General features: G+C 37.3%; 1 protein-coding gene across 3 annotated transcripts in view; it reads left to right on the top strand.

Annotated features, from left to right (window-relative positions):
- Positions 1 to 24003, top strand: part of CEP83 (centrosomal protein 83) — a 35640-nt gene extending 11637 nt beyond the window's left edge. For 2 of the 3 annotated variants that reach the window (XM_039358205.1, XM_039358204.1), the window contains exons 7-16: positions 152 to 283; positions 8369 to 8483; positions 10818 to 10962; positions 11642 to 11791; positions 13961 to 14036; positions 16519 to 16676; positions 21085 to 21214; positions 21627 to 21730; positions 22453 to 22630; positions 23249 to 24003. In XM_039358205.1, coding sequence (XP_039214139.1) covers positions 152 to 283; positions 8369 to 8483; positions 10818 to 10962; positions 11642 to 11791; positions 13961 to 14036; positions 16519 to 16676; positions 21085 to 21214; positions 21627 to 21730; positions 22453 to 22630; positions 23249 to 23434 — 1374 coding nt within the window. In that variant the 3' untranslated portion in view covers positions 23435 to 24003. The remainder of the gene's footprint in view (positions 1 to 151; positions 284 to 8368; positions 8484 to 10817; positions 10963 to 11641; positions 11792 to 13960; positions 14037 to 16518; positions 16677 to 21084; positions 21215 to 21626; positions 21731 to 22452; positions 22631 to 23248) is intronic. The other variant, XM_039358206.1, reaches the window with a different exon arrangement.
- The last annotated feature ends 430 nt before the right edge of the window (positions 24004 to 24433 follow it).

Raw genomic sequence — 24433 nt, 5'->3', positions numbered from 1 at the left:
ACTACAACATAAAGATAATGTAAGATAATATAAGATAATTTAATTTACATCAGTAGAAATGCTTCAATGTAAACAAGTTTCAGACTATAATTCAAATGTAATTTCTCCCAATGAATTCAATTTGCTAATGTAATTTTTTTCTAATTTTAAGGCAGAAAAACAATCTGGTAAAATGCAGCTTGAACGTATTGAAAAAGAATTGAAGATAAGCAATGAACAAAATACGGATTTAATAGGCAAGCTCCACAAAGCTGAACGAGAGATTGATGCCTTAAATACTAAAGTAAGTATTTTATGTAGCCTAGCACAGGGCTTTTCAACCAGTGGTACGGGTACCACCTGTGGTATATTGGCACCTGGCAGTTGGTACGCGACCATCCTAGAAAAGTGGTAGCGAGGGAGGGGAATGAACTGAACCGGTGGCAGCACTGCGCAAGTCTGGGTGAGAGATGGCTGAAGCTGCAGGGCTGTCAGGGCTCAGCGGAAGCACCAGGACCAGCGCTTCTTTGGGGCTATCAGGGCTCAGTGGAAGCGCCAGGATCAGCGCCAGGCTCCAGCTGGAGCTTGGCGCTGATCCTGGTGCTTCTGCTGAGCCCTGAAGAAGCCCCAATCAGCTGGAAAGCAGCACTGATCCTGGCACTTCTGCTGAGCCCTGAAGAAGCGCCGATCAGCTGGAATGTTGCAGCATCTCCAGGGTCTTGTGATTTACATTCAGATGCTTGGCCACTGATTCATATTTATGACGTCACAGTGTCCCAGGGTCTTGTGAAGTGACCAAAACCTGCTGCAACCACCCAGCAGACCGGGGGGGGGGGATAAAAACCAAACACTCCCCACCCCACCCCGGCTGCCAATCCTCAACAGAAATGCTCACAACAATGAAAACCTCAGACAGGAGGAAGAGCACCGCTGGGTGCGCAGGCAGGTGTCTTGTTCGACTGTGGCTTTCGGGGCACTTTTTTCAGTGCCATTGTAACTTCGAATAGTCACTAAGTGAACTGTTGTAAGTTGAGGACGACCTATATTTTATCACTTTTTTCCTTTTTTTTTGTCATCAAGTTTTTGACACCTTGCTAGGTGACTGGTGGTACTTGGATATTGCCATATCCTCAAAGTGGCACAATGGGTGAAAAGGTTGAAAAGTTCTGGTCTAGCATATATGTTCAGGTATATTGAAGGAGACATGTCTAATTGGGTCTATTTCATTTATTTTCTTTTGCCTTCATAATTTTATCTAACAACAACAATAATAATAAAGTTGGAAGGGACCTTGGAGGTCATCAAGTCCAATCCCCTGTTCAGGCAGGTAACCCTATACCATTTCAGACAAATGGCTGTCCAGTCTCTTCTTAAAAACTTCCAGTGTTGGAGCATTCACCGCTTCTGGAGGCAGGTTGTTCCACTGGTTAATTGTTCTAACTTCAGGAAGTTTCTCCTTAGTTCTAGGTTGCTTCTCTCCTTGATTAGTTTCCATCCATTGCTTCTTGTCTGCCTTCAGGTGCTTTGGAGAATAGCTTGACTCCCTCTTCTTTGTGGCAGCCCCTGAGATATTGGAACTTTGCTATCATGTCACCCCTTGTCCTTCTCTTTGTTAAACTAGACTTACCCAATTCCAGCAACCGTTCCTTATATGTTTTAGCCTCCAGTCCCCTAATCATCTTTGTTGTTCTTCTCTGTACTCTTTCTAGAGCAGTGGTTCTCAACCTGTGGGTCGGGACCCAATTTGGGGTCGAACGACCATTTCACGGGGGTCGCCAAACAAGGCTGTCCGCCATTTTTTTCCCTTTTCTTTGGCCACGCCCCTGGCACCCGGTGATGTATAAGTGGTTGGGGGTCACCACAACATGGGGAACTGTATTATGGGGTCGCGGCATTAGAAAGGTTGAGAACCACTGTTCTAGAGTCTCAACATCTGTTTTACATCGTGGTGACCAAAACTGGATGCAGTATTCCAAGTGTGGCCTTTTACAAAGTGATTCTACTGGTCATATTTCTTTTCATAAGCCACATTTTGTAGCTTTTATTATGAACCAATGAAGCTGCCTTAGGTCAAATCAGAATGTTGGTTGATCTCAGTGTTATCGTATCCAAGATTTAATTCTCATTTGAAGTAGTTATACTGATTCTGATTGACACGTTTCTCACAACAGATCAAAACCCTCATGATAAAATGTTCTTTCATTTGAAAACTTTCCCTTCACCTGGGAAATTAGATATCCTGGAGAAGAATATGAGTTCAGTTTTTATTTTAATAAATTCACTTTCTATTTGGAGGATATGGAGAACATAAAATAACATTTAAATCTGGAAGACCACCAGGTGGCAGTAAAGATACATATAATTCTTGTCACCCAGACCCAGTAGTTCTGGGCCAAAAATAGTCCTATGTCTAATTTTTGAGAGCTTGAACTAAAAAGGCTAAGGACTGAGCCTTGTATCTTATGTGTACATTGTTTAATTACTACAATTCAAGCCAACAACTAGTAATTTAGTTCTAAAAATCTCTCGGATTATTTCAAGTAATTTCCCCTTTAGAAATAAAACCTAAATGTCAATGTCAAATGGAGACTTTACTCTCGATTTTGAAACTAAAAATATCTCATAAAATATTTTCTATTCTACTCTGTTCCTATTCATATTCCTATTTATTCCTGATTGGCCCAATAATATATATAGCACAAAGCTGAAAACACCAGCCTGAAGATGACGAATGGGACTTCATCAAAACGTCGCCTATCTCTGGCCTGGCTCCTTGAGCGCATCATCGGCCCATTAGCTATGTTACTCTGCAATGTGTTAAATTGATTCTCATCCGGCAGCCTGTTGGTGGATATGATAGTTGCAGCTCCCTCTCCCTGATCCTGCAAAGAACAAGTATTCAGATGTTCCTGCTTCATACTCTCCCCTCCTTTTTTGTCTCTCATTCTAAGCCGTTCGTCATCTCCTCCTATAGCAGCTCTTGCCACCTCATCTGCAGCCCTGTCACTCCAGTTCTGCCAGTTGCTATTTTGTTGTGGTGTCACCCGGCCCCCCTCCTCTTTTGCCAGTTCGCTATCCTCCCTAGGGATCGCAGCTTCCCAATTTGTAGAGCCATGGTCTTGCTTTTGCACCGTATGGGATGGCAATCTACTCCGTGGATTACCACGTTGTTTCTCCCATCTTCTGAGAGTGGTATGCTGGTGGGAGGTATATGTGCCGGTTGATGGAATTTTCATCCGGAAGCCAGGCTTCTTTGAGAAAGCGGCCACTCTTAGAGACAGGCAGCTGTATATAGGCAAGCTTCCTAATCACCTAGCATTCTAACTCTGATGACATCAGTAGTTTGGCTGATGAAAGCTCAGCAAGTAACTTTTTTACTCACAGGCTTGTTTATATTAAACGGTCCTGTTTATTTTTATCCTGGTGTTCGTTTTTCTTATATTTGTATTGATATGCCCAGGATTCACATTTTTAATGATATTAAGGAGATATATATATATATATATATATATATATATATATATATATATATATATATATATATATATATAATATTTTGAATAATAGAATCACAATTATATAATATTTTGATGCCAGTTGAAAATATATGTAGATCCCAGTTGAACTCTGGAGTCCTTCATGTTCTCTGAGCTTAGTTGTTTACTTGCAGACATTTCATTAACAAACTAGGGCAGGGGTAGGCAACCCAAAACACTTAAAGAGCCACTTGGACCTGTTTCCCACCAAAAACAAAACACTGGGAGCCGCAAAACCCTTTTGATATCTAAAATGAAGATAACACTGCATATATCCTTTTTTACCTTTATTATAGGTGTGTGTGTTTGTGTGTGTGTGGGTATTTGTGTGTGTGTGTGTGTGTATGTATATGTATGTATGTATGTATGTGTATACACACACACACACACACACACACACAGGTTAAAAAAAAGGATATATGCAGTGTTATCTTCATTTTAGATGTCAAAAGGGTCTCTCTCTCTGTCTCTCTCCCTCCCTCTCTATCTGCCCTTGGTCTACCACTCCTCTTCCCCCACTCTCTTTCTTTCTCTCTCTCTCTCTCCTCTCTCTCTCTCTCTCTCTCTCTCTCCCTCTCTTTCTCTCTCTCTCTTTCTCCCCCCCCCCCCCGTCTCCTATCTGCTGCTCACCTGGCAAGCTTCAAGCTGTTGTCCAACAAAATCAGGGGTAGGCAACCTCGTCTCTTTTATGACTCATGGACTTCAACTCCCAGAATTCCTGAGTCAGCCTAGCTGGGCTAGCTAGCTCTCTCCTGCCCTTCCTGCAGAGATGCAGCAAAGGGAGGAGCTCCGCCCAGTAAGCTTTTCAGCTCCTCGGAGAACATGTGAGTACACTCTCTTTTACACATACACACACACACACACACACAAAACACAAACACACACACACAGAGAGAGAGAGAGATTGAAGCAGGGAAGCGCAATTGCCTCTCTCTGTCTCTCTCTCTCTGCAAAGGCAGAGGAGGCTGGGAGCCACAGGGCAAGGCTCAAAGAGCCGCATGCGGCTCCGGAGCCGCAGGTTGCCGACCTGTGAACTAGGGAATACCGTGGTGATAGTCAGGAGTGGGATTTGCTTTCTATCCCTTTCTCGAAGGCTTGCATTTAGAAAAATCTGTTCTTAGATTTCTTGATTAGCTCAACTCACTGATATAAATTTACATGCAGTAATTTGCCCTATCAGCATTGTTTTCTCCTTGGTAGTTCCTTAATTAAGGTATTATTTATTGCTCGATTGTTTGTCCGGTATTAATCTCTGTTTATTTAGGTGTTGAGAAGGTGTTCTTGTCATGTACCTTCTATGATGAACTGTTTTGTAGCACAGCTACTTATATCAAAGAAATATCATTTTATTAGCAATCAAGAGGTTGCCAATTAGATAATGTCAAATTTATCTTCAAAGATATAAAAGCTTTTATTTTTAATGGTGGGCCTTTAATGATAATTAAAAGTTTATGAAGGGACATACTAAATCTTTATAATATAAATAGTGTTTTTTATTCATAATGTAGCTGCCATTTTTATGGAAAAAAGTGATAGTCAAAATTAAAACATGCTTCATTGTTTTGAACTTCCACACAATAGCAGATTATGGAATACATTTAACATGGGTTAAATGGGTTTCAAGAACATTCCTCTTGCTGCTTAATTGTCACCAACATGTAATTAGTGTACAGTGTACAGAAAAGCTTAAACTATAGAATGTCTCAGTTCAGACTGTAATTGTCTTTTGGATTTAAATTTTCTATTGAAAGCTAGTTTTGTGTTGTTTTTTTAATGAGGCGTGAAGATAAATACATTTAGCTTTCAAATTGTGTTAAATTGCAAAGCAGCATGTTGTAATTTCTTTTCTAAAGATAGCTATATTCAGTGCCTGCAGAGTATCATAAGAAAATGGAGGAGGGCAACAATCTCAGTGAACAACATCACTGGGCAAGATTTAACTGTAGTTAAGATTAGCGTTTTTTTAATATGAAGATGCATGTTATTCAGTCAACAGATTGCATTTTTAAGCATAAAGCAAAGAGCAATTGGCTATGTCAGAGGCAGCTTACTAATGCTCACAGAATGCTTTAGAATGTTTTGCTTTCTGAACTTCACAACCAACTTGCATTTACAAAGGTTGCAGTATCCGCTATCACATTATTGCGATTTGTGACCTTACCTGATTATTTACCACAAACGAAATCAATGGAGAGGCTGGAAGGGAAGGTCATAAGGTACTCACATAAGTCTCTCTCACAATCAAACCCTACCCCAGCCCCTCTGCACTTGTTTCGGGTGCCTTGCTGGCTACCCCCCACACATCTTCCCTCATCCATCAGCAACCACTGAAGTGCCCTCACCCCATACATCCCGCACTACTCCTGCTCATGTGTACTCTTTTCCCTGCCAATCATGTACCCTCCTCCACTTGGTAGTGGCCACACCAACCACTTCACTTTCCTGCTTCTCTCACATTCTCCCCCATCTTGCAGCAGCCATTTATCTGCCTACTGGCCTGACTGTTAGCCTTCAACTTCTCGATGGCTTCCCAGTAACTTTGGTTGTTAGAAGGTAGAAGGGAGTTGCGAGGAGGTGCTCACTTAATGAACGACAGTCCTTGTTTAACGAAGGGCAATCAGGACTGCAGGGATTGCCTTTCTTGAGCATTGCAGTGACATGAAATTACACTCTACAACTATATAGCTTAGTAATGGAAATTGCCATCGCAATTGTAACTTGAGCACTACTTGTATATTTTAATTTACTGTAATAGGCTGAGTATATAATCTAGTGATACCCATTGCAGAAAGAAATGCATCAATATAAAGTTACATAATGAGCAAAAACTTATCTATTGATGTGAGAGCTAACATTAATTGAATTCAGCTTACAGAGCTATCTCCTTTTAAAAAGTAGAACAGGGCAACAGGGAAAGGGAAGACAGGAAGGATTTGGGTGTGATAGATTAGGGTGTATATATCTTGTACTAGGTGGAAATTAGAGTTTAATGAAAGTTTTGTTAAGGCAGAGGAGGGAGATAGTCAAGAATAAACAAATTTAGTAGTGATGGGCAGGAGATAAAATACTAGAAGTAAGGCAGGTTAGAGGAAAGGGGAGGTTTTAGGGGAAAGAGGAAATGAAAATTAACACCCAGCCATGGTTAACACTAGGATTAATACCCAACCAACAATCAATACCCCAATCAAGGAATTGCCAACTCAGGTAAACAATCAAATAGTGAACAACAGCCTAATCAAGGAACTACAAGAAGAAAACAACATTCCCACCAACACCAACAGAGTATGTGAAACTGTGGCTTATTTGTGGGGTTCTTGGTGCTCTCTCAGCTTGGTTGTTTTTTTGCAAACATTTCATTCATCATAACAATGTAAACTATATTGTTTATTTATAAATTACATTTATAAAAGGTGCCCAACTCATTTAGGGTAGCATACAGATTAAACTCTACAATAAAATTGTTGATGATAGTCTGTAAACCAGGCAAAGTAGATATTAATAGGATTTTACTCTGGAGCACATATCCCACTTAACCGTGGGGAAAAATCCAAAGCCCATTTAAAGGACAGCAAAGTTACAGTAGTTTAAACCTCAGGGAGATACATATTCCAGAGAGCAGGCACTGCAGTCGACATGGCACATCTTCTACCTCCCATTAGATGACACTACTTTAAAAAAGGAGCCTAAAGCACAGATCTAACCATGTTGGCAGATCTAACCATGTTGGCAGAGATAAAAAGCGATAAGAGTTTTGTATTAGTGCATCAGCATCAATCCTAAGAAAGATGAGGAGGCATGAGACTCATCCACTGGGAGAACCTCATATGTATTAGGGAGTCTCTATTAAGAGTCATTAGGTGGGAAGTTTTATGTGTATAATTTAGCCTGAGGGATTAGTTAAGAATACTGCTATTAAATTGGGAAAGAAGGATGTCCCAGCATGTTGCTCCACAAGCATGACTTTTTAAAATTTGTTTATATTTAATGCAAAGATATGAAAAAGCTTGTAAGCACTTTTTAGTCACCTATCCTTTCTAATATACATATAGGTAGTCCTTGGGTAACAACCAATTGTGTAGAGACCAAAGTTATGACAACACTGAATAAATGGTACTTACTATGGATTTTCCAGGTATTGTATACCTTCCTGTCTTTCCCATACACCCTTCGGCACCCGTGGTACTCCCATGATCCTTACCTGGGATTCCCACTTAAGGACCTACACATCTTAGGGTTATATCCGCAACTGAGACAGCTGTGATTGGCACCACTAGGCAATGTGGTCACTAGATATCACACTTCATGACCATATTACTTAGCAATGGCAATCCCAGTCCCAATTGCTTTCATAATCCAAGGACAGCCTATTAAAAAAACGAAAAAGAAATTCCCTAGTATTAAATTAAAAAGCATTGAGCAATACCAATGTAGGACTGGTCATTTTTTGCACTGAAGTAACAAGATATGAGAAATCAGAAAAGGAATCTAGTTGTAGCTAAAAGCCAGGAAGGAAGAAAAATAAAGTACAAGATTTAGGATATCTTTTTAGGGAAGAGTTTTAAGTGGATACCACTTGAGAAAAGATCTTGCTCTTAACAAAGCCTACAAAGCCTTATTTGACAATAATATCTCATGCAAAATATTTTATAAGAGTAGAGGAGTGTAAATATTATTTCAGGCTTTTAGCTAAAACTGGGTTATCTTTCTAAAGCAGGAAGCTCAGAACAGTGGTAATGTTTGTGAGCCTTGCCAGTGAGATATTAATCTTATCATTTTACAACCATTGCAAAAAAGACAATTTTGCAATATGTTTTTATCAAAACTAAAATTGATTATACATTCTTTTTCTATAGATTGAAGAACTGAAGCATTCACAAAAGATAGAAATAACAAACATTAAGCTGGAGACAGCAAGAACGAAGAGTGAGATAGAAAGAGAAAGGAACAAAATTCAAAGTGCACTGGATGGTAAAATATTAGTATTTCAATTATTTGATATACCAACAGAAATGTTATATTGGGTGAGATATAATACAGGTGGTCCTTGTTTAGTGGCTGCCTTGGAGAGCAATTATCCGCTGTTACAATGGTGATAAAAAGTAACCTTGCAACTTTGCAGCATCTGTCTGTGTCAGCTCTCCCAGGTAAACCAAACATGAAACTTGACTAGAATAGCTAATTCTACTATATTGTAAGACTATATTAACAGAATCTTGCAAGTCTAAAAATCCAAATTTTCTGCCACCACTTTTTAATTGCTTGATCCATTAGGGCAAGTGCTTCCTTTCTTTCTCTGATAGTTAAACCATCAGGGGCTCCTTCCTTTCTTGTCTGATTATTTGCTAGGTAGCATTTCTTTCCCACATTCCCAAGCTCATCCATATATTCCATTACATTCAGTCATATTTTGCTTTACTGTTAGTTAGCTCTCATCCTGTGCCTGATTCATTCCCACCCACAGAGCAGAGAGATTGCTTAAACGCGGGATCTCTTCTCGAGCTGCTTTTCTCTGTAATGCAGTGTATCCCTAAAAAAAATGCTAACAGCAAGTGAACAAACTGACCTCTAAAGGCTTTTGTTTGCTCCTAAACAGCTCTTGCTAATTATCCCAGTGCTGGGATGATCTTTCCAAAGCGTGGAGGGGGAGGAGAGGGCTTTAATATTTGCCCTTTAACATGGTTTTCTTGTGAGTCAAGTTCTGGTAACCTTCCCTACTGTCTGGGATCACATGGCTGTTTGAGGTTGTTTCATTCTGATGCTGTACAGGGAAGGCTAAAATAAAATTGCTAAGCACAGCTGGGGTCACTTGGTTTTTACTTTAGCGACTGCCTCACTTCATGACTGAGTTGATAGTCTAGTTGTGGTTGCTAAATGAGGAATACCTGATAACAATCACTGAACTTATTTGATGACTGCTAAAATGCACTTTGTGTATTTTTGAGCAGTATAAGTAAGCTGATGCCTACCGTTAGGACCGTTAGGACATTAAGCATATTGCTTGGTGCACAGTAGGCTCACTATACTAATTTTTAAATGCTTAGATTATTTTTATTAAAATAAAAAGGAAGCTGGCATATTGCAGAGCATGGATGACAGAAACAGCATTATCCAGCAATAGCTTATTACCACAAAAGGCTTCTTAGAAAATAAAAGGCATACAACATGCTGGAAATGTAAAAAAAGTACATGGAACATATTATCATTTATGGTGGACCTGCCCAGTTGCAAAAAAATACTGGTCTACAATAAGAAAATGGATCGAAGAAATTATAGACCAACCCGCAAACTGGAAACCAGAGATCTTTTTTTGGGGTATTTTAAACAGAAAATATAGTAAAGAAATATGGTACTTAATTTTACATATAATAACGGCAGCAAGAATAGCATATGCACAGTGCTGGAAAAATGAGAATATACCATCAGAGGAAGAAGTAATAAGAAAAATCCTGGACTGTGCTGAGATGGACAAATTAACAAAAGAGATAAAAGAAAAGGAAGGCACAGAGTATTATATAGTATGGAACAAGGTGTATGTATGGTTGGAGACTAGAAATAATAGAGGAGAATAAATATGGAAAGGTTAAAAGTGAAAATATGTGTATAATAATGTATAATAATAATAATATGAATTATTCTTAATAAGAAGTAGAACATGAAGGAAGAAAAATGTAAATAAGAAATAACGGGGCTATAAGGACAAATATTCTAAAGAAGAATAAGGGGGGAAATGTAAATAATAGATTACCGTTACGCAATTGCTGTAAAAAAAAGGAGGAGTATGTATTGTGTGTGTATGTGTGTTATGTTTTGCTTTGTTTTGTCTTGTTGGAAAAAAAAAGAAAATAAAAGGCATGGAGGAGGATTATGTTCATTATTTTGTATATATTTGTTAATTTGACTATTCATGATCATGAGCTTGATTTTATCTAATTTTCAAAATATTGCCCTTACTTCTAGCTCTGTGCTCATTGAGATAAATGTAGTAATTTGGGGGGTTTAATGAAGTAATTCCTAGATGAGAGGAAATGTCTGCTTGGTTTGAAAATATTTCTTGTACATTTCCACTGTGATAGTTCTCTAATATTTGTGATATTTTGTTTTTAGGTAAGAGGTATATTTGTATATTTCTTCTAAGTTGTGTGATATGAAATAATGCAAGCTTGTATTATATTTGGAAAAAAGAATGACCCATAGTGTCATTGGTTGCCTGGTTAGGATACATAGGAGTCAATTCTATTTTCTCACTGTCTGCAGCATAATTGAGATTATAGAACAATAACTTTTTTTAACATATAATAACAGGATTACATTCAGATAATGAAATACTTAAGACAACTCTTGAGCGGCAGAAAGCACTTTCAGTAGAAAAAGATCGTGAATTAGTACGTAGAGTACAAGCTGCCAAAGAAGAAGGCTTCCAAAAAATTGCAGCATTACAGGAGGAGAAGTATGTAGATTTTGTTTTTTCCACCTTTTTTAAAAATAAAACTGCAATGTCTGCCTTTGATTTTCTTGATTATAATTCATTGTGCATCCTGTCCTGGCTATAAAATTGATGTTATTTCAACTGCTGTTGACATTTCTATACCTTTTTTTTAATATCTCATTTTTTGTTTCCATGCCCTTTTCATTGCCAAAAATTTGTTCGCTTACATCAATGTCATCCATGAGGAAATACAGTATGTTCAGTTTTTGCTGTACTCCTAGGGCTTTGCCAGTAAGAGAGTTTCTGATATTACAGAAGGTATATGTATATACTTTAGTGTGATAGTGGCAATTTTTTTAATGGAATGGGTATCTGATATCTTACTGGTATCTGATCCTGCTATGACAGTCAGATTAGTGTAGCGGTAAAGGCATCAGCTTAGAAACTCAGAGGCTGATAGTTCTAATCCCATCTTAGGGCAAAGCCAGTTGGGTGACCTTGGGCCAGTCCCTCTCTCTCAGCCCTAGAAAGGAGGCAGTGGCAAACTACTTCAGAAATCTTTGCCAAGAAAACTGCAGGGACTTGTCCAAGAAGTCGCCAGAAGTCAATGCTGACTTGAAGGCCTCCCCCCCAGTCTGCCCTATTAAACATAATCATATCATTTAAACAACCTCTTTTACAGCTATTCACTATATTTCAGGTTAGAACTTGAAACTAAATTAACTGAACTAGAGAAAACCAGAATGGAGCAAGATGCTCAGAGGCAATCGGAGAAAGATCAGTATGAAGAAAAGATTTCTGCTCTGCGCTTGGAAGAAGAGTCCACCAAAAGGGAAATCCAAAATCTTAGGTAAGGTACTATGTAAGGATTTAATGTATTTAAAAAGCTCTTAGAACCTAACAATTTAGTTACACAAGGTGGATATTAAAGCAAGCACTTTGTTTCCAATAAAGATAAAGCAGAATTACTACTACTATTAATCCTATTTGTTTATAAAGCACTTTACTGTTACCAGTTTTACATTAATTTGTTAAGAATAAGTTTCTTTGTAGCACTTTCTTGTACAGATATTGCTATCCATCTCTAATTCTGTGAGTTTTATTCCTTCAGCCTTATTATTTTAGTTTAGACAAAATTTATTAAAATGCATCTTAGAGTTGAAAATTAATTGTAAAATCCATTTTCTATTAGGAAAATAAACACAAGAAAAAATAAATAAAGATGGGAATAAAAGCAGAAAAACCATCAAGATAGCCTTTTATTGCTGTTTTATAATCTCAGAAAATGTTTAAATTTCTTTATCTCTCCCTTACATCTTTATCACTTCTTCCTTGGCTACCAGATTACGTAGTGTTTAACATCCAGGGATTAATGTATAATTTGGCCTTACTTTATTACTTACGCAATAGTAATGCTTTTCTGATTAAAGCCTTTGCTGCTTCTTTATTATAATGATGTAGTATTTCCCAATGTCAGCATTTTGCAAGATTTATGTTTTGTGGAATTAATTTCCTGAAATTCAACAGTTAACGGACTGTTCGTTCCAAAAAATTTTCTGTATCCCAAACTTCCAGCTTGAATTAATCCTCAGCCCTTGATTAAGATAATCGTTGTTTTCTACAGCACTCAGTGTGGCATTTTATGCTCAATTAAGAATTAAAGGAGAGTTTAAATCATTCAGAATAGGTAAATACTTCAATTCTGTTATATTCATCGACTGTTCGAAGTTACAGTGGCACTGGACAAGTGGTACTTACAACCGGTCCCTGAAGTTACGGCAGATGAAACTCCCTGTAGTCACATGATCAAAATTTGGGTGCTTGGCAGTCTACCTACCGTATTTTACGGCGTATAAGATGACTTTCTAAACCATGCAAATATTCTCCAAAGTCGGGGGTCGTCTTATACGCCCAGTCGTCTTATACGCCGGAAAATACCGTGTTTTCTGGCATATAAGACGACTTTCTAACCATGCATATCTTCTCCAAAGTTGGGGGTCGTCTTATACACCCAGTCGTCTTATATGCCGGTAAATACGGTACATTAATGATGTTTCAGCTCTTGGTACTCACCTATCTTCCCTCACATCTCTGCCCTTTTGGCCACTCTGCACAGCGGCCCTACACAGCAGTACTCCTCAGTGGCACTGTTGGGGCTGAAGTAGAGGTCCGGAGTGCTCAACAGTCTGAGCCAGCTGTCATTGCCCTCAGGCCTCAGCTTCAGCCCCAGTGCTGCTGCAGAGTGTTGCCTCAAGCACCCCAGAACCAAAACATAAAACCCTCACTGCTCTGTGTGCCACAAGTCCTGCCACACCCAACAGGCCTTAGCTATCTTCCTCCTGCTGCTTGCAGCCTGGCCCTATATGAGGCACCTTCGGGCCAAGTCAAGCCTTCTCCCAAGGCCACTCATGCTATTCTCCAAATAGCACATCATGAAGCGAACTATTTGGAGATACGTAGGTGGGAGTAGTTCATGATGAGCCGGTGGTTCGGAAACCCATTGGAAAGTGTTTGAGAACTGAAGCATTATGAGAATGGCAGGCTTGCTGTTCTCCAAATAGCATGTCCCATTCTTGGCCTCAGAAGCTTTCCAAAGGCTTTCCAAATCATTGCTAAAACAGGGCATGCTATTTGAAGATAGGCAGGTGGGATGGATTCAAGAGGAACAGCTTATTACCTTATCAAGGCTCAGGGCCAGGAATAGCTAGAATCAGGGTCAGTCCTTGCCTAACAACTGGTGGGATTTGGCTAACAACAGCAACAGGGACTGCTAGGTTTGCTGTCGCTAAGCAATCATGCGAGGTCATGTGATATTTCCCCTAGCAACCAATTAATGCTTGTAAGCCACTTAGATTTCACTTCCAGGTGAGATGGATGGCATATAAGTTGTATGAATGAACGAACAGCAATGCTTAGCCATGGAAATTCCAGAACCAGTTATCATTGTAACTCAAGGACTATGTGGGTAAACTTGTTTTTAAGGAAATATTTTGCAGTTCTGCTTTGTATTGCCTTGTAGGGTAAAGATTCAAGAACGAGTTACTGCTTCTGAGGAACTAGAAAAAGAGAAAAGTGAAAATGCAAATCTAAAGCAGGTAAGAAGTTAGTTTACATTCTTTCATCTATTATAATTTGTAGCAGTTCACGTGATAGTTTTATTTTATTTCATATTTTGGGTTTTTTTCTATTTTGATTGCCATCTTCCATTTCAAAAACAGAAAAAAAAAGCTTCCTGGATACAAATCACTCCAAAAAATCATGTGAATAATATACAAGAATCTGTATTTTATTTGCTCATAGTATTTGGAATTGGGAAGAATGACACCATTTAGAATTTTCATTTTCATTTTTTTACATGTCCATACATGAGAAATTTGGTATTGCAGTGTATTTATTTATTTATTCATTAAATTTATATTCTGCCCAGCTCACTCCGAAAAGCGAATCTAGTATATATTATCTTATACTTCTTTATTATAAACACCAGGAGCTCCCTTAATGCACCTTTAACTTATTCTTCTTATAAAGCTGTAGTTATGAATATCATTTGTAATCTCTAATTCTGCATCTTGGCTTGGAGGTTTCTAGCATTGGAATGAGCCCTTCTTATAACCTTTTTTTTAATATAATTACCATGTATTTCCATTAACCACTTCCAATATTGGACTTATTTCTTGTATTATCCCTTATTTCATTGCACTTGGCATGTTTTTTATTATTATAATTTCTTTGATTGTTAAGAGATGGACAGCATACAAGTTTAAACAATGATTTGATTTTCTGAAACATCTACACCTTTTGGATCTGGTTGGTGCCATCATTTGTCAGCTTTCCCTCAGAGACTAGTTTAAAAGTTGCTGTGCCACTTTTTTGATGCCACGAGCAGAGCTTTAAAGATAACAAGCAGCACATTAAATTGCACCTGAAATATATTTGAAGCCAGTGTATCTCATGCAGCTATGGTGTTTCACGGGTGAGGTTTGGAGCACCACAAAATGGGTGCATTGCCTCATTTTGAACCAGTTTAAACTTCCAAATATTCTTCAAGGGAAGACCCATCTAGAGCAGAGGTTCCCAACCTTTTGGGCACCAGGGACTGGTTCTGCGGAGAAAGGTTTTTCCACGGACCGGAAAGTGCACGGTTTTGTGTGCTGCCTGCATCCCACAGATGGGGTTTTGCTTATTTGTGCGGACTGGTTGCTGGCATGCCACAGACTGGTACCAGTCCACGGACCAGGGGTTGGGGACCCCTGATCTAGAGCACTTTGCTGGGAGACTGCTAGGTTTTCTTATGCAGTTTTTGCCTATTATAAGAACATTATAAGACTGCTGGATCAGATGGCCTGGGATTTTACAGCCAAACAACTGGCACACAACACAAATCTGTGCAAAGCCCTCTCTGAATATATCTACCACCTGTTTTTTTTAGCAGAAGCCATGAATCGTATGAGGACTCCTAAATTATGCAACTATGTATAGGGAATGCTCCATATTGTTTCTCTCTTTGATATTGGTTTCTGGAGGAAGGAAGTCAGGTTTCTCCTCCCACCATCTTCTCTACTAAATTCCCCATTTTTGCTTCTCTCAACACTAACTCTCTTGTTCGTATTTGCTTTATTTATTTATTTATTTCTGAGACTTATATACCGCTTTAAGTACAAGCACTCTCTAAGCGGTGTACACCAGTAAGCAATGTATATATATATATTTACATTGCCCCCAACAATCTGGGTCCTCATTTTACCTACCCCGGAAGGATGGAAGGCTGAGTCAACCTTGAGCCAGTGAGATTTGAACCGCTGACCTGCTGAACACAGTCAGCTAAAGTGGCCTGCAGTACTGCACTCTAACTGCTGTGCCACCTCGGCTCTTATGCTTTCTCATTCTCTTGCTCTGGTTGCGATCTTTCAACTGACTTTACATAATTAGAAATGTGTGAGGCAAAAAAAGTTATCTTTGACCATTTTTCACATTATTACCATTGCAGCAACCCCGTAGTCATGTGATCAAAATTCAGATGCTTGACAACTGACTCATATTTATGACTGTTGTAGTGTGCTGGGATTACGTGATCCTCTTTTGCAACTTTCTGTCAAGCAAAGCCAATGGGAAAAGCTGGATTCCCTTAACAACTGTGTTACTCATTTAACAATTGCAGTGACTCACTTAACTATTGTGGCAAGAAAAATTGTAAAATGGGGCAAAATTAACTGTCTCACTTAGCAACAAAAATTTTGGACTCAATTGTGATTGTAAGTCGAGGACTATCTGTAGTTTCTTCATGAGAATTTTTTTATATCTAATTGATTAACCTTATGAAGCAGTGTAAATTTTTAACATTGAACTATTCATTTAATGTTAATTGTTCAGAATCTCTGATCAAACAGATATTTCTCTCATATGTTAATGTGTGTTCAGTTCAATCCCCCCCAAACACCTTTTTGAGATAAAGTACATATTTCAAAATAGCAGATTTTTGTGTTAGTGGGTACATTGGGGATCATAGAAACCATGCTTATTCCTTCTTTAGAATTTGATAAATGAAATTGATTACTTCATAAGATATTTCCATTTCAGCAATTGCATGATCTACAACTTCGAGTGGCTTCCCTTTCACAGTCAGAGAATGATTTACTGGATTCCAATCAGAAACTCAAAGAAATGCTGGAGATATTAAAACATGAATGTCGGAACGCACGAAGTCAAGCAGAAAGAGCTCAGGCAGATTCAGAGAAGTATGATTTCACTCTTAAAGCAATGCTACTATTGCATTTATTGTAACCAAAAATTGGATGACATGAAGAGTAAATTGTCCTAGGCATCTGGTATAGGTTCATCTATATCTGTAACATAATTTTCTCTGAGAGATTTAGAATATGGAGTTATCAATCATTTTCCCAGCCCATAAAAGATTAAGCAAATCTATATCCTTGTTTCATTTCTGTTTAATTTTTAAAAAATAAATATCACAATAAGTCATTTCAACATACATTTTACACATACACCCAGAGGATTGTTGCAGAGAAACATTCTGCTTTATGCAAAAAAAGTGGTCTTTCCAGGAATCCCATAAAGCTCAGAAGACAACTGGGAATCCTGGTAGAATATGGTATGGTAAGACATTTGGACATATCATAAAATTATGGCCTTTGTAGAGAAATCAAAGACACATTGTTAACATATAAATAGGAATATGATTGATTAGGTTCCACGTTTTACATTTTAGGATAGTGTTTTTTCTGCTTCTAGGAAAACTGCCCAAATTGTGCAGAGAAGTGTCCCACCAGTCTAACATTTAAACAAATCCAAATAATATTAATACACATGGACCTTAAATTATTGGAAGTTAAGTTCAAAATCATCTTTGTGGAGCCTAGCTGTTTGAGGTGTTGCTTTTTTTTTTCTAACTTTGTCTCATTAGTGTTTGTCTAGTCCAAATTTTTAAATCCAATACTTTCTTATCTTGCTGTAGTTCTAATATCTGTGTATGACTGGAGACAAGCAAAGGTCATAATATTTATGTGTATTTTATTTTTGGCTATGATTATTTTTTTCTCAATTGTTGTAGCCCCCCAACATTGAAGAATACATATCAATACTCTTGGACTTGAACTTTTGTCAGTGAAACTAAGATCCTTTGGGATTTTGCTACCTGGGCTTCTGGCAGACCAGAACTCTTCTTAAATGGTGGACCTAAAATATCAAAATTATTTAACCATTTAGGGTCAGCCAAATTGAAATTCAGAACATTTTAGTCTAGCTTTCTTCAGAAACAAATTCTAAGTGGTTCTTGATGGGAAAATAGAGCAAAATTGATGTGCACTGCTCCTGTGTCCCTTCTTCCTCAGATTGGCCTATTTGTCAGCCTGCCCACTGATTTCAGCACATTACTTGCCCATAGTTATGGCTGGTCCATATAACTTGTTATGACCCAGGTGGTCAAGGCAAGGCAAGTTCTTTATTTCTCTTGAGAAGGGTTAAACAAACAGCCTTCCACCGACCAGTAAGGCAAAGCTCCTCGACATTTTGGGCACCAGGGACCAGTTCCGTGGAGAGAGGTTTTTCTGCGGACCAAAGGATGCGTGGTTTTGTGTGCTACCTGCATCCCATGGATGGGGTTTTGCATGTTTGTGCGGACCAGTTGCTGGCATGCTGCAGCCGGGTACTGGTCCATGGACCGGGGGTTGGGGACCCCTGCAGTAAGGCTCCACTCTCAGTCCCCCAAACAACAGCCCATAGATTACCCGGCAAATCCACAAGGCAAAAAATTCCAAGCATAAGATAAATGGCAATCCTCAAGGCAACGACAAGGTACAAAACAAAGGCAGTTCTGAAGATAAAGTAAAGGGCAAAAGCAGTCTACAAAGCTAGGGCAAGACAAACAGCAATCCTCAAAGCAAGATGGGATCCAAGGCAAAAGCAGTTCTGAAGATAAAGTTTTCAGGGCTAGGGCAAGGCAAGAACAATCCTCAAAGCAGGGCAAAAAGCAGTCCTTGAAGCAAGGCAAAAGGCATAAGTCAAAGCTGGGGGGAAAGAATGAAGGATTAGGAATCGAATATGTATTAGTATAGCTAATCCCAGACAGCTCGTTGATTGGAAAAATTAACATATGTATGCAAAAGAAAACCAATAAAATCTCTGTAAAAAAACAAAAAACAAACAATTGTTCCTGGCAAAGACTAACTCCCCCAATGCCTGAAGGGCCCGGTACTGCATTGTCCTCAGCCCCTGGCATGCCTTCCCTGTCAAACGGTCTCAGTTCCAACTCTTCCTCCTCCTCCTCCTCCTCCGAATTAGCCTCTGAGGAGGCCATAACATAATTCTCCTCCAACTTCCATAAGCCACCAATATACAAGGCCAATGACTTTGTTTTTTCCCTGTAGTCTCCTTTCCTAGAACATTTACTGTATATTCCAGATGCACGCACAAACCAAACATACATATTCCAGGTCTTTGTCCACAAAGAAGAAGCATAGTTTAATCTCTATGAAATTTGGCTGTTCCATGCTAGGAGAATTTTGCAAAAATGCCCTTACCTTGGGGGTTCTCACTCTCAGCTGTTGTCCTTTCTTCCCCAAACATCTAACTCTTCAAACAGTAATCAGTTGTAAGCAAATGAATAGGCATATGACCTAAAGTTGATACATGGAATTAAGTGGACAAACTGTTCTTGCCCTTTCTTACTGTTGAGATTATGGTTGCATATATATTTACAAAATATGTTTAGTTTTTCAGTTGTGTCATTTTAATCGTATTCAGTTGTGAATTACTGAGTGTTTAGAAGATAAGACTTAATATTTTGTCATCAGTTTTAAGACAATGGTTTGCTTAAGTATTTATTATGGGTGTGTTAATTGACAAATAGATTCTGGGAAAAATAAAGAAATTGAATTTTTAAATGCTTACAGTTCTTTAAACTGTGGATCCCCAACCCCTAGGCCACGAATTGGTAGCGGTCTGTGACCAGTTAGGAACTGGGCTGCACAGGTGAAGGTAAATGGTGGGTAAGCAAGTGAAGTTTCATTTGTGCATGTGTGGGATCTAGGTTGCATGTGAAACCATTCCCTCCACCCACCCACCGGTTCTTGGAAAAATTGTCTTCCAAGACACTGGTCCCTGGTGCCCAAAAAGTTGAGGACCACTGCTTCAAACAATTTGTTTGATATATAGCAGTATATTCACAGTTGATGGCTTCTTAAAGTCACTCGAGAAATTAGGCTCATAAGGATTTCTGTAGTTTTATATTTTGTATTTTTAAATGCACCTGAAAACTTTAAACACCTAACTTTTCTCTTAATGCCTCTTATTCTGTGCATGCAGACTAGATATAATTATTTCAGATAAATGGAACTACAATATTTGAAGAAGCTTCCCCCCCCCATGTCACTGCATATCTCTGTGAAGAATAGATTGCCTCAATTAAGATTCTGAAGATTTTACGCTTACTGCCAGTGCTATTGCCTGATTTTGGGCAGCCCTCAAGCACAATTCTCTGATATTTGCTTCATACTTCAAGCCACTCTTGTAATTGTAGCAATTCCTCTTCTTTTGGTCCTATTGTATGGTGGCTGAGTGAAGAAGGGCTATAAAAATAGTTTGCTTCTGAAGGAGGGAATTTGAGATCCCAATATCTTAAAATCTCCTTAAAATTCTTACCACCAAGATTGGTCTTATAACAATATTTATATTCTATGTCAAAAAATTTTGATAGCATTTTACATATTGTTTTTACTGTAAGTGGCCCATTATTTCCAGACTTTTTCAGTATTTTTTGTAGCACAGTCAGAGCTTTATTCCCCGTTAATAATATTCTTGAAAAGTCATCCAAAAAGCAGCTTATGAAACATCTTCCTACACCCGAAAAAAGATTAAAAATTTGATAATATATGGTTTCATATATATTATGGAGTATATAGCTTTTCCAAAAGATATACACTATCTTAACAAAAATAGGTAGTAGGTGATAGCAAAGACCTGGATGAATATTTCTGTATTTATTTAAAAGATATATGTACCTTTTGCCCAATCCTTTGTACCATAGACCGTATTGTGCTAGCTTCGTAATACATACACCAAATACAACCAAAACAAAAACCAAGAACTTCCTGCATACTATTGCCACATATCAACAGTCTCCTTTGTTGAATTCCTGGCTCCCTGCACCCTTATATTTGTGGGGAAATCCAGCAATTCAAGGCTTTCTGGAAACCTAGAGAGGTGTGTGTGCTGGATTTCAGGGAGAAAGATGGTTTCCAAAAAGACAGGAATTCTTCTCAAGATGTGCTGTTTAAATCCTACTTGAAAGCAACATTTATGGGAAGGGTTTCACAGAGACCTTTCTCTATAGCTGGATACAGTTTATTATAGTTTAAAGGAATGTTTAAAGTTTTACTGAAGCATAAGAAATTCAGTTTTTCAGCATAAAAACCCTTCACAGATTGTCTTTTTGCTCCGTGTTTATTTTGTAGAATAATAAGAAACATGCTTTTAAGGATTGTCTGGAATTCCTGGGCATATTTTGTAATTCTTAATATTTTCAGGTAGCAAACAAGGATTGAAGTCATATCTGTGGATTTATAATATTCACTTCTGTGAAGAAACAGAATTGATTTATAAAATAACCACTGTTTGTTTCTTTTTTAGGAATTTGGAAGATAAACAGGTAAAGTGGCTAGAAGAAAAACATAAACTTACTCAGCACATCACAGAGATAGAAGACAAGTATAAAGTAACAAAAGAGAAATTGTATCGAGCATCAGTTGTTCAGAAAAAGGCATGTCTCATATTTGCATAATTCTGAAAGGTTTTCTACCTTAGTTGAATCAAAGTTTTGTGCCATAGTATAACTAAAAGACCTGTAAATAATATAATGACATGACTATATCTATTACCAAAGTTTCTTTTAAGTTTTATGAAGCTGAGAAGCCATAATATGTGAGTTAATATAAACATACACAGATAATAACACATGATACTAATTTTAATTGTGCTAATGTGGCCTTTTTCATATGAGTTACTTTCAAAAGAACAAGAGTTGATTCACTTATTACTATTTCTTCTAATTAATGTTTATGATTAGGGAAGTTTTTGGTCAGTCTGCCACTCCAATGAATGAGTTACATACTGTATTTAAATGTGGAAGTCAACCTTAAAAAATATATATGTGTATATTGTATTAATTACAGAGAAAGACACTTAATGACAACAAGCAAAAGAAATTACTGAACAAGATTGAGCTCTTAGAAGCCAAGAGAGAAGAACTAGAAACAGAAAACCAAGTGTTAAACAGGTATAACTTTATGTTGATTCTTAATTCCATAATGTTTCCTATTGTTGCTGTTAAAAACATTTTAGGTGCAATCTTTGCTGTCTTAATCAGACTAATTACATTCATTTTCGAATTTCTGGGGGAAAAAACATAGAAAGTTGTATGAATATACATATGCTTTGTTCCTAGCAGCATTGTTACCGTGAAACCATACTATATATCAGAAAGTGTTTTAGAAATATAAAAAATGCCTCTAACTAAAAGACCCCATTTTCAATTGGAAACAGTCATTTCAAGTTGAAAATAAGCTGTTCCAATCTTTTGGAACTTTCTAAAGAGGTTTAAGCTCTACAGGAAGCATTTTGAGATTAACAAAACAATATCAAACTGGGGTCGTCTTATACACCGAGTCGTCTTATATGCCGGAAATTACAGTAGTTTCCAGTGGATAAGACAACTTTCTAGGCATGGAAATCGGCGCCGAAGTTGGGAGTCATTTTATACGCCGGGTCGCCTTATACGCCAGAAAATACGGTATATTATTATGAGTTTTAGTCTTGCCTTAGGCATGAAAGCTGGCTGGGTGACTTTAGGCCACAGTGTCAGATTTGGGTAACAATTCTTATTGCAACCAATGAGTCAACTCTTGGTTGATTTAAAAAAAAAAAAAGGTTGGACCCTGCACTTCTAGGAAAACATTAGTAAGAAAAGAATTTTTATTTAGTTATTTATATGTGTTATAGGCAAAATATTCCTTTTGAAGAACACCTCCGCCTTCAGAAAAGACTAAAAGATCTGCAACGGAGACATAATGAATTCCGCAGACTGATCCTTTTTCCCAACCTCCCAATACTGAATCCAGCTAACTTACTATCTTCATCTTTGCTTCCTGGACCAGAATTACCCTTCCCTCTCCTTCAGGTATGTAATATTCCCATATGACAGAGTAGGTAATAATGTTTTGAAAAACAGAAAAAATAAAGTTCATATTTTTATAGTTTTCAGTAATAAAGTTTGATGAAACAGTATAATAGTATTAAAGAGAAGTGAGAACTTTATTTGTAATCATGCTATCAATTTATTTTGCAGTTCAGGTTCTGCTATTTCCAAAATGTTTTACCGTATTTAACCAAAAGTTATATGATAAACAAAACCTAACCTTAATTATGCAGCAAAGTAGTAATACCATTTTTTAAATTATATTGATTTTGGTTAAAATTATACAATTTCTTTATAATGATTTTTACGGTGAATGTTACCTAAACTTTTGGTTAAGCTATATAATAGTCTACTAATTCCTTTGCCTGCAGGAAAGTCCCTATAAATCAATATAATAAACATCTTTATTGTGTCCATTCTATTAAAGTATTGTGTTTGTTTTGTTTTTTGCTTATATAATTGAATATATTAGAATCAGAACATAAAATTGAAAGCCAGAACTAGTAGCCTGTTTCTTCCACAGTTGTATAATATCTTTAAAAATGAAAGTGCTAAATAATGTGTTACATTCCTTCCCCCATCTCTTTACCTCTTATGAAGGAGGAGCAACATCAAAGAGAACTTTCACTGCTTCGCAAACGCTTGGAAGAGCTAGAGACCACACAGAGAAACCAATTGCGAGAACTTGGTGCTTCTGCTGAACAACCTCAGTCGGAAATAAGTACTGAATCATACAGAAATAAATTTGTAGAACAATGTGATCTGTCATCTGCAGATGCCAAATAAACCATTAAACACTTTTTGTCTTTTGCCAAAAATTCATCTACAAGTGCCGTGAAATAGGTAAAAACTCTGTTTTACATCATTTGTATTATTTTTAATATTTTTTTAAAAAGATATAATTAAAATATTTGGAAAATAATTTTCTAATTTTAAACTCTAAGAATCATGTTGCACTGTAACATTTTGCTAATAATACTTTTCTCAAATTTTTAATAGTTTGATTCTCTGAAAAGAAAAGAGTCCCTTTTCTACTGTATTCAGGTTGCTATATAAAGTTTCAATTTTTTGTTATTCACAAAGCTGGACTTTTGTAATCTTAAAATACTGAGAAAATTGAAAACAACATTGTTTAAGCTCTGTTATCTTTATATGAATTTTATCCACAATGTTACCTTTGAAAAATATTTTACTATCTGCACTTTAATATATTATGAAATATCAAGAAAAATAATCACGTTTTAAGTGAATATGAATATTGCTTTACCTTCATGCAAAGAATTTTTTTCTGTTTGTTTCAGATCGAAGTTTTGTTAACTAATCAAATCTAATTAAATATATTTTTGTAAAATCTATCTTTTCTGTTTTATTTAATTATTTATTAGCCATAAAAAGCATAATATCAAGTTTAGTGGATTGTTTTTAGTCTACAGTTCCTTAACTTCTCATAAGCTAGGCTAGGAAACACAACCGTTTCTAAAGTATTTCATTAACTTGTTTTAGCCTAAGCTAAATAGGTAAATCATCTCATGAGTTAAAAAATACAACAACCTACAGCTCAGATTCTGCCATTTCTTCAAGGGTTTGATGACAGAATGAAATTATTACACTGTCCAACAAATTTAAGTGATTCTGCTAATCTTACTATTTTTTAGGATTGATATATAGGTGAAGACTATTTTCACTGCCAGTTCCTAGGTATTCAAGTGACTAAATTTGTAAATTAATCAGAATAGTTATAAAGTTAGTTGATAGTGAAACATCTGCTAAATAACAATTCTGAAT

Source organism: Crotalus tigris, unplaced genomic scaffold, assembly GCF_016545835.1.
Source record: "Crotalus tigris isolate CLP2741 ecotype Arizona unplaced genomic scaffold, ASM1654583v1 scf7180000019004.2909048, whole genome shotgun sequence".
Taxonomy (NCBI): domain Eukaryota; kingdom Metazoa; phylum Chordata; class Lepidosauria; order Squamata; family Viperidae; genus Crotalus; species Crotalus tigris.
Note: the sequence above shows the minus strand (reverse complement) of the source record. Positions and strands in the feature narration are given on the sequence as shown.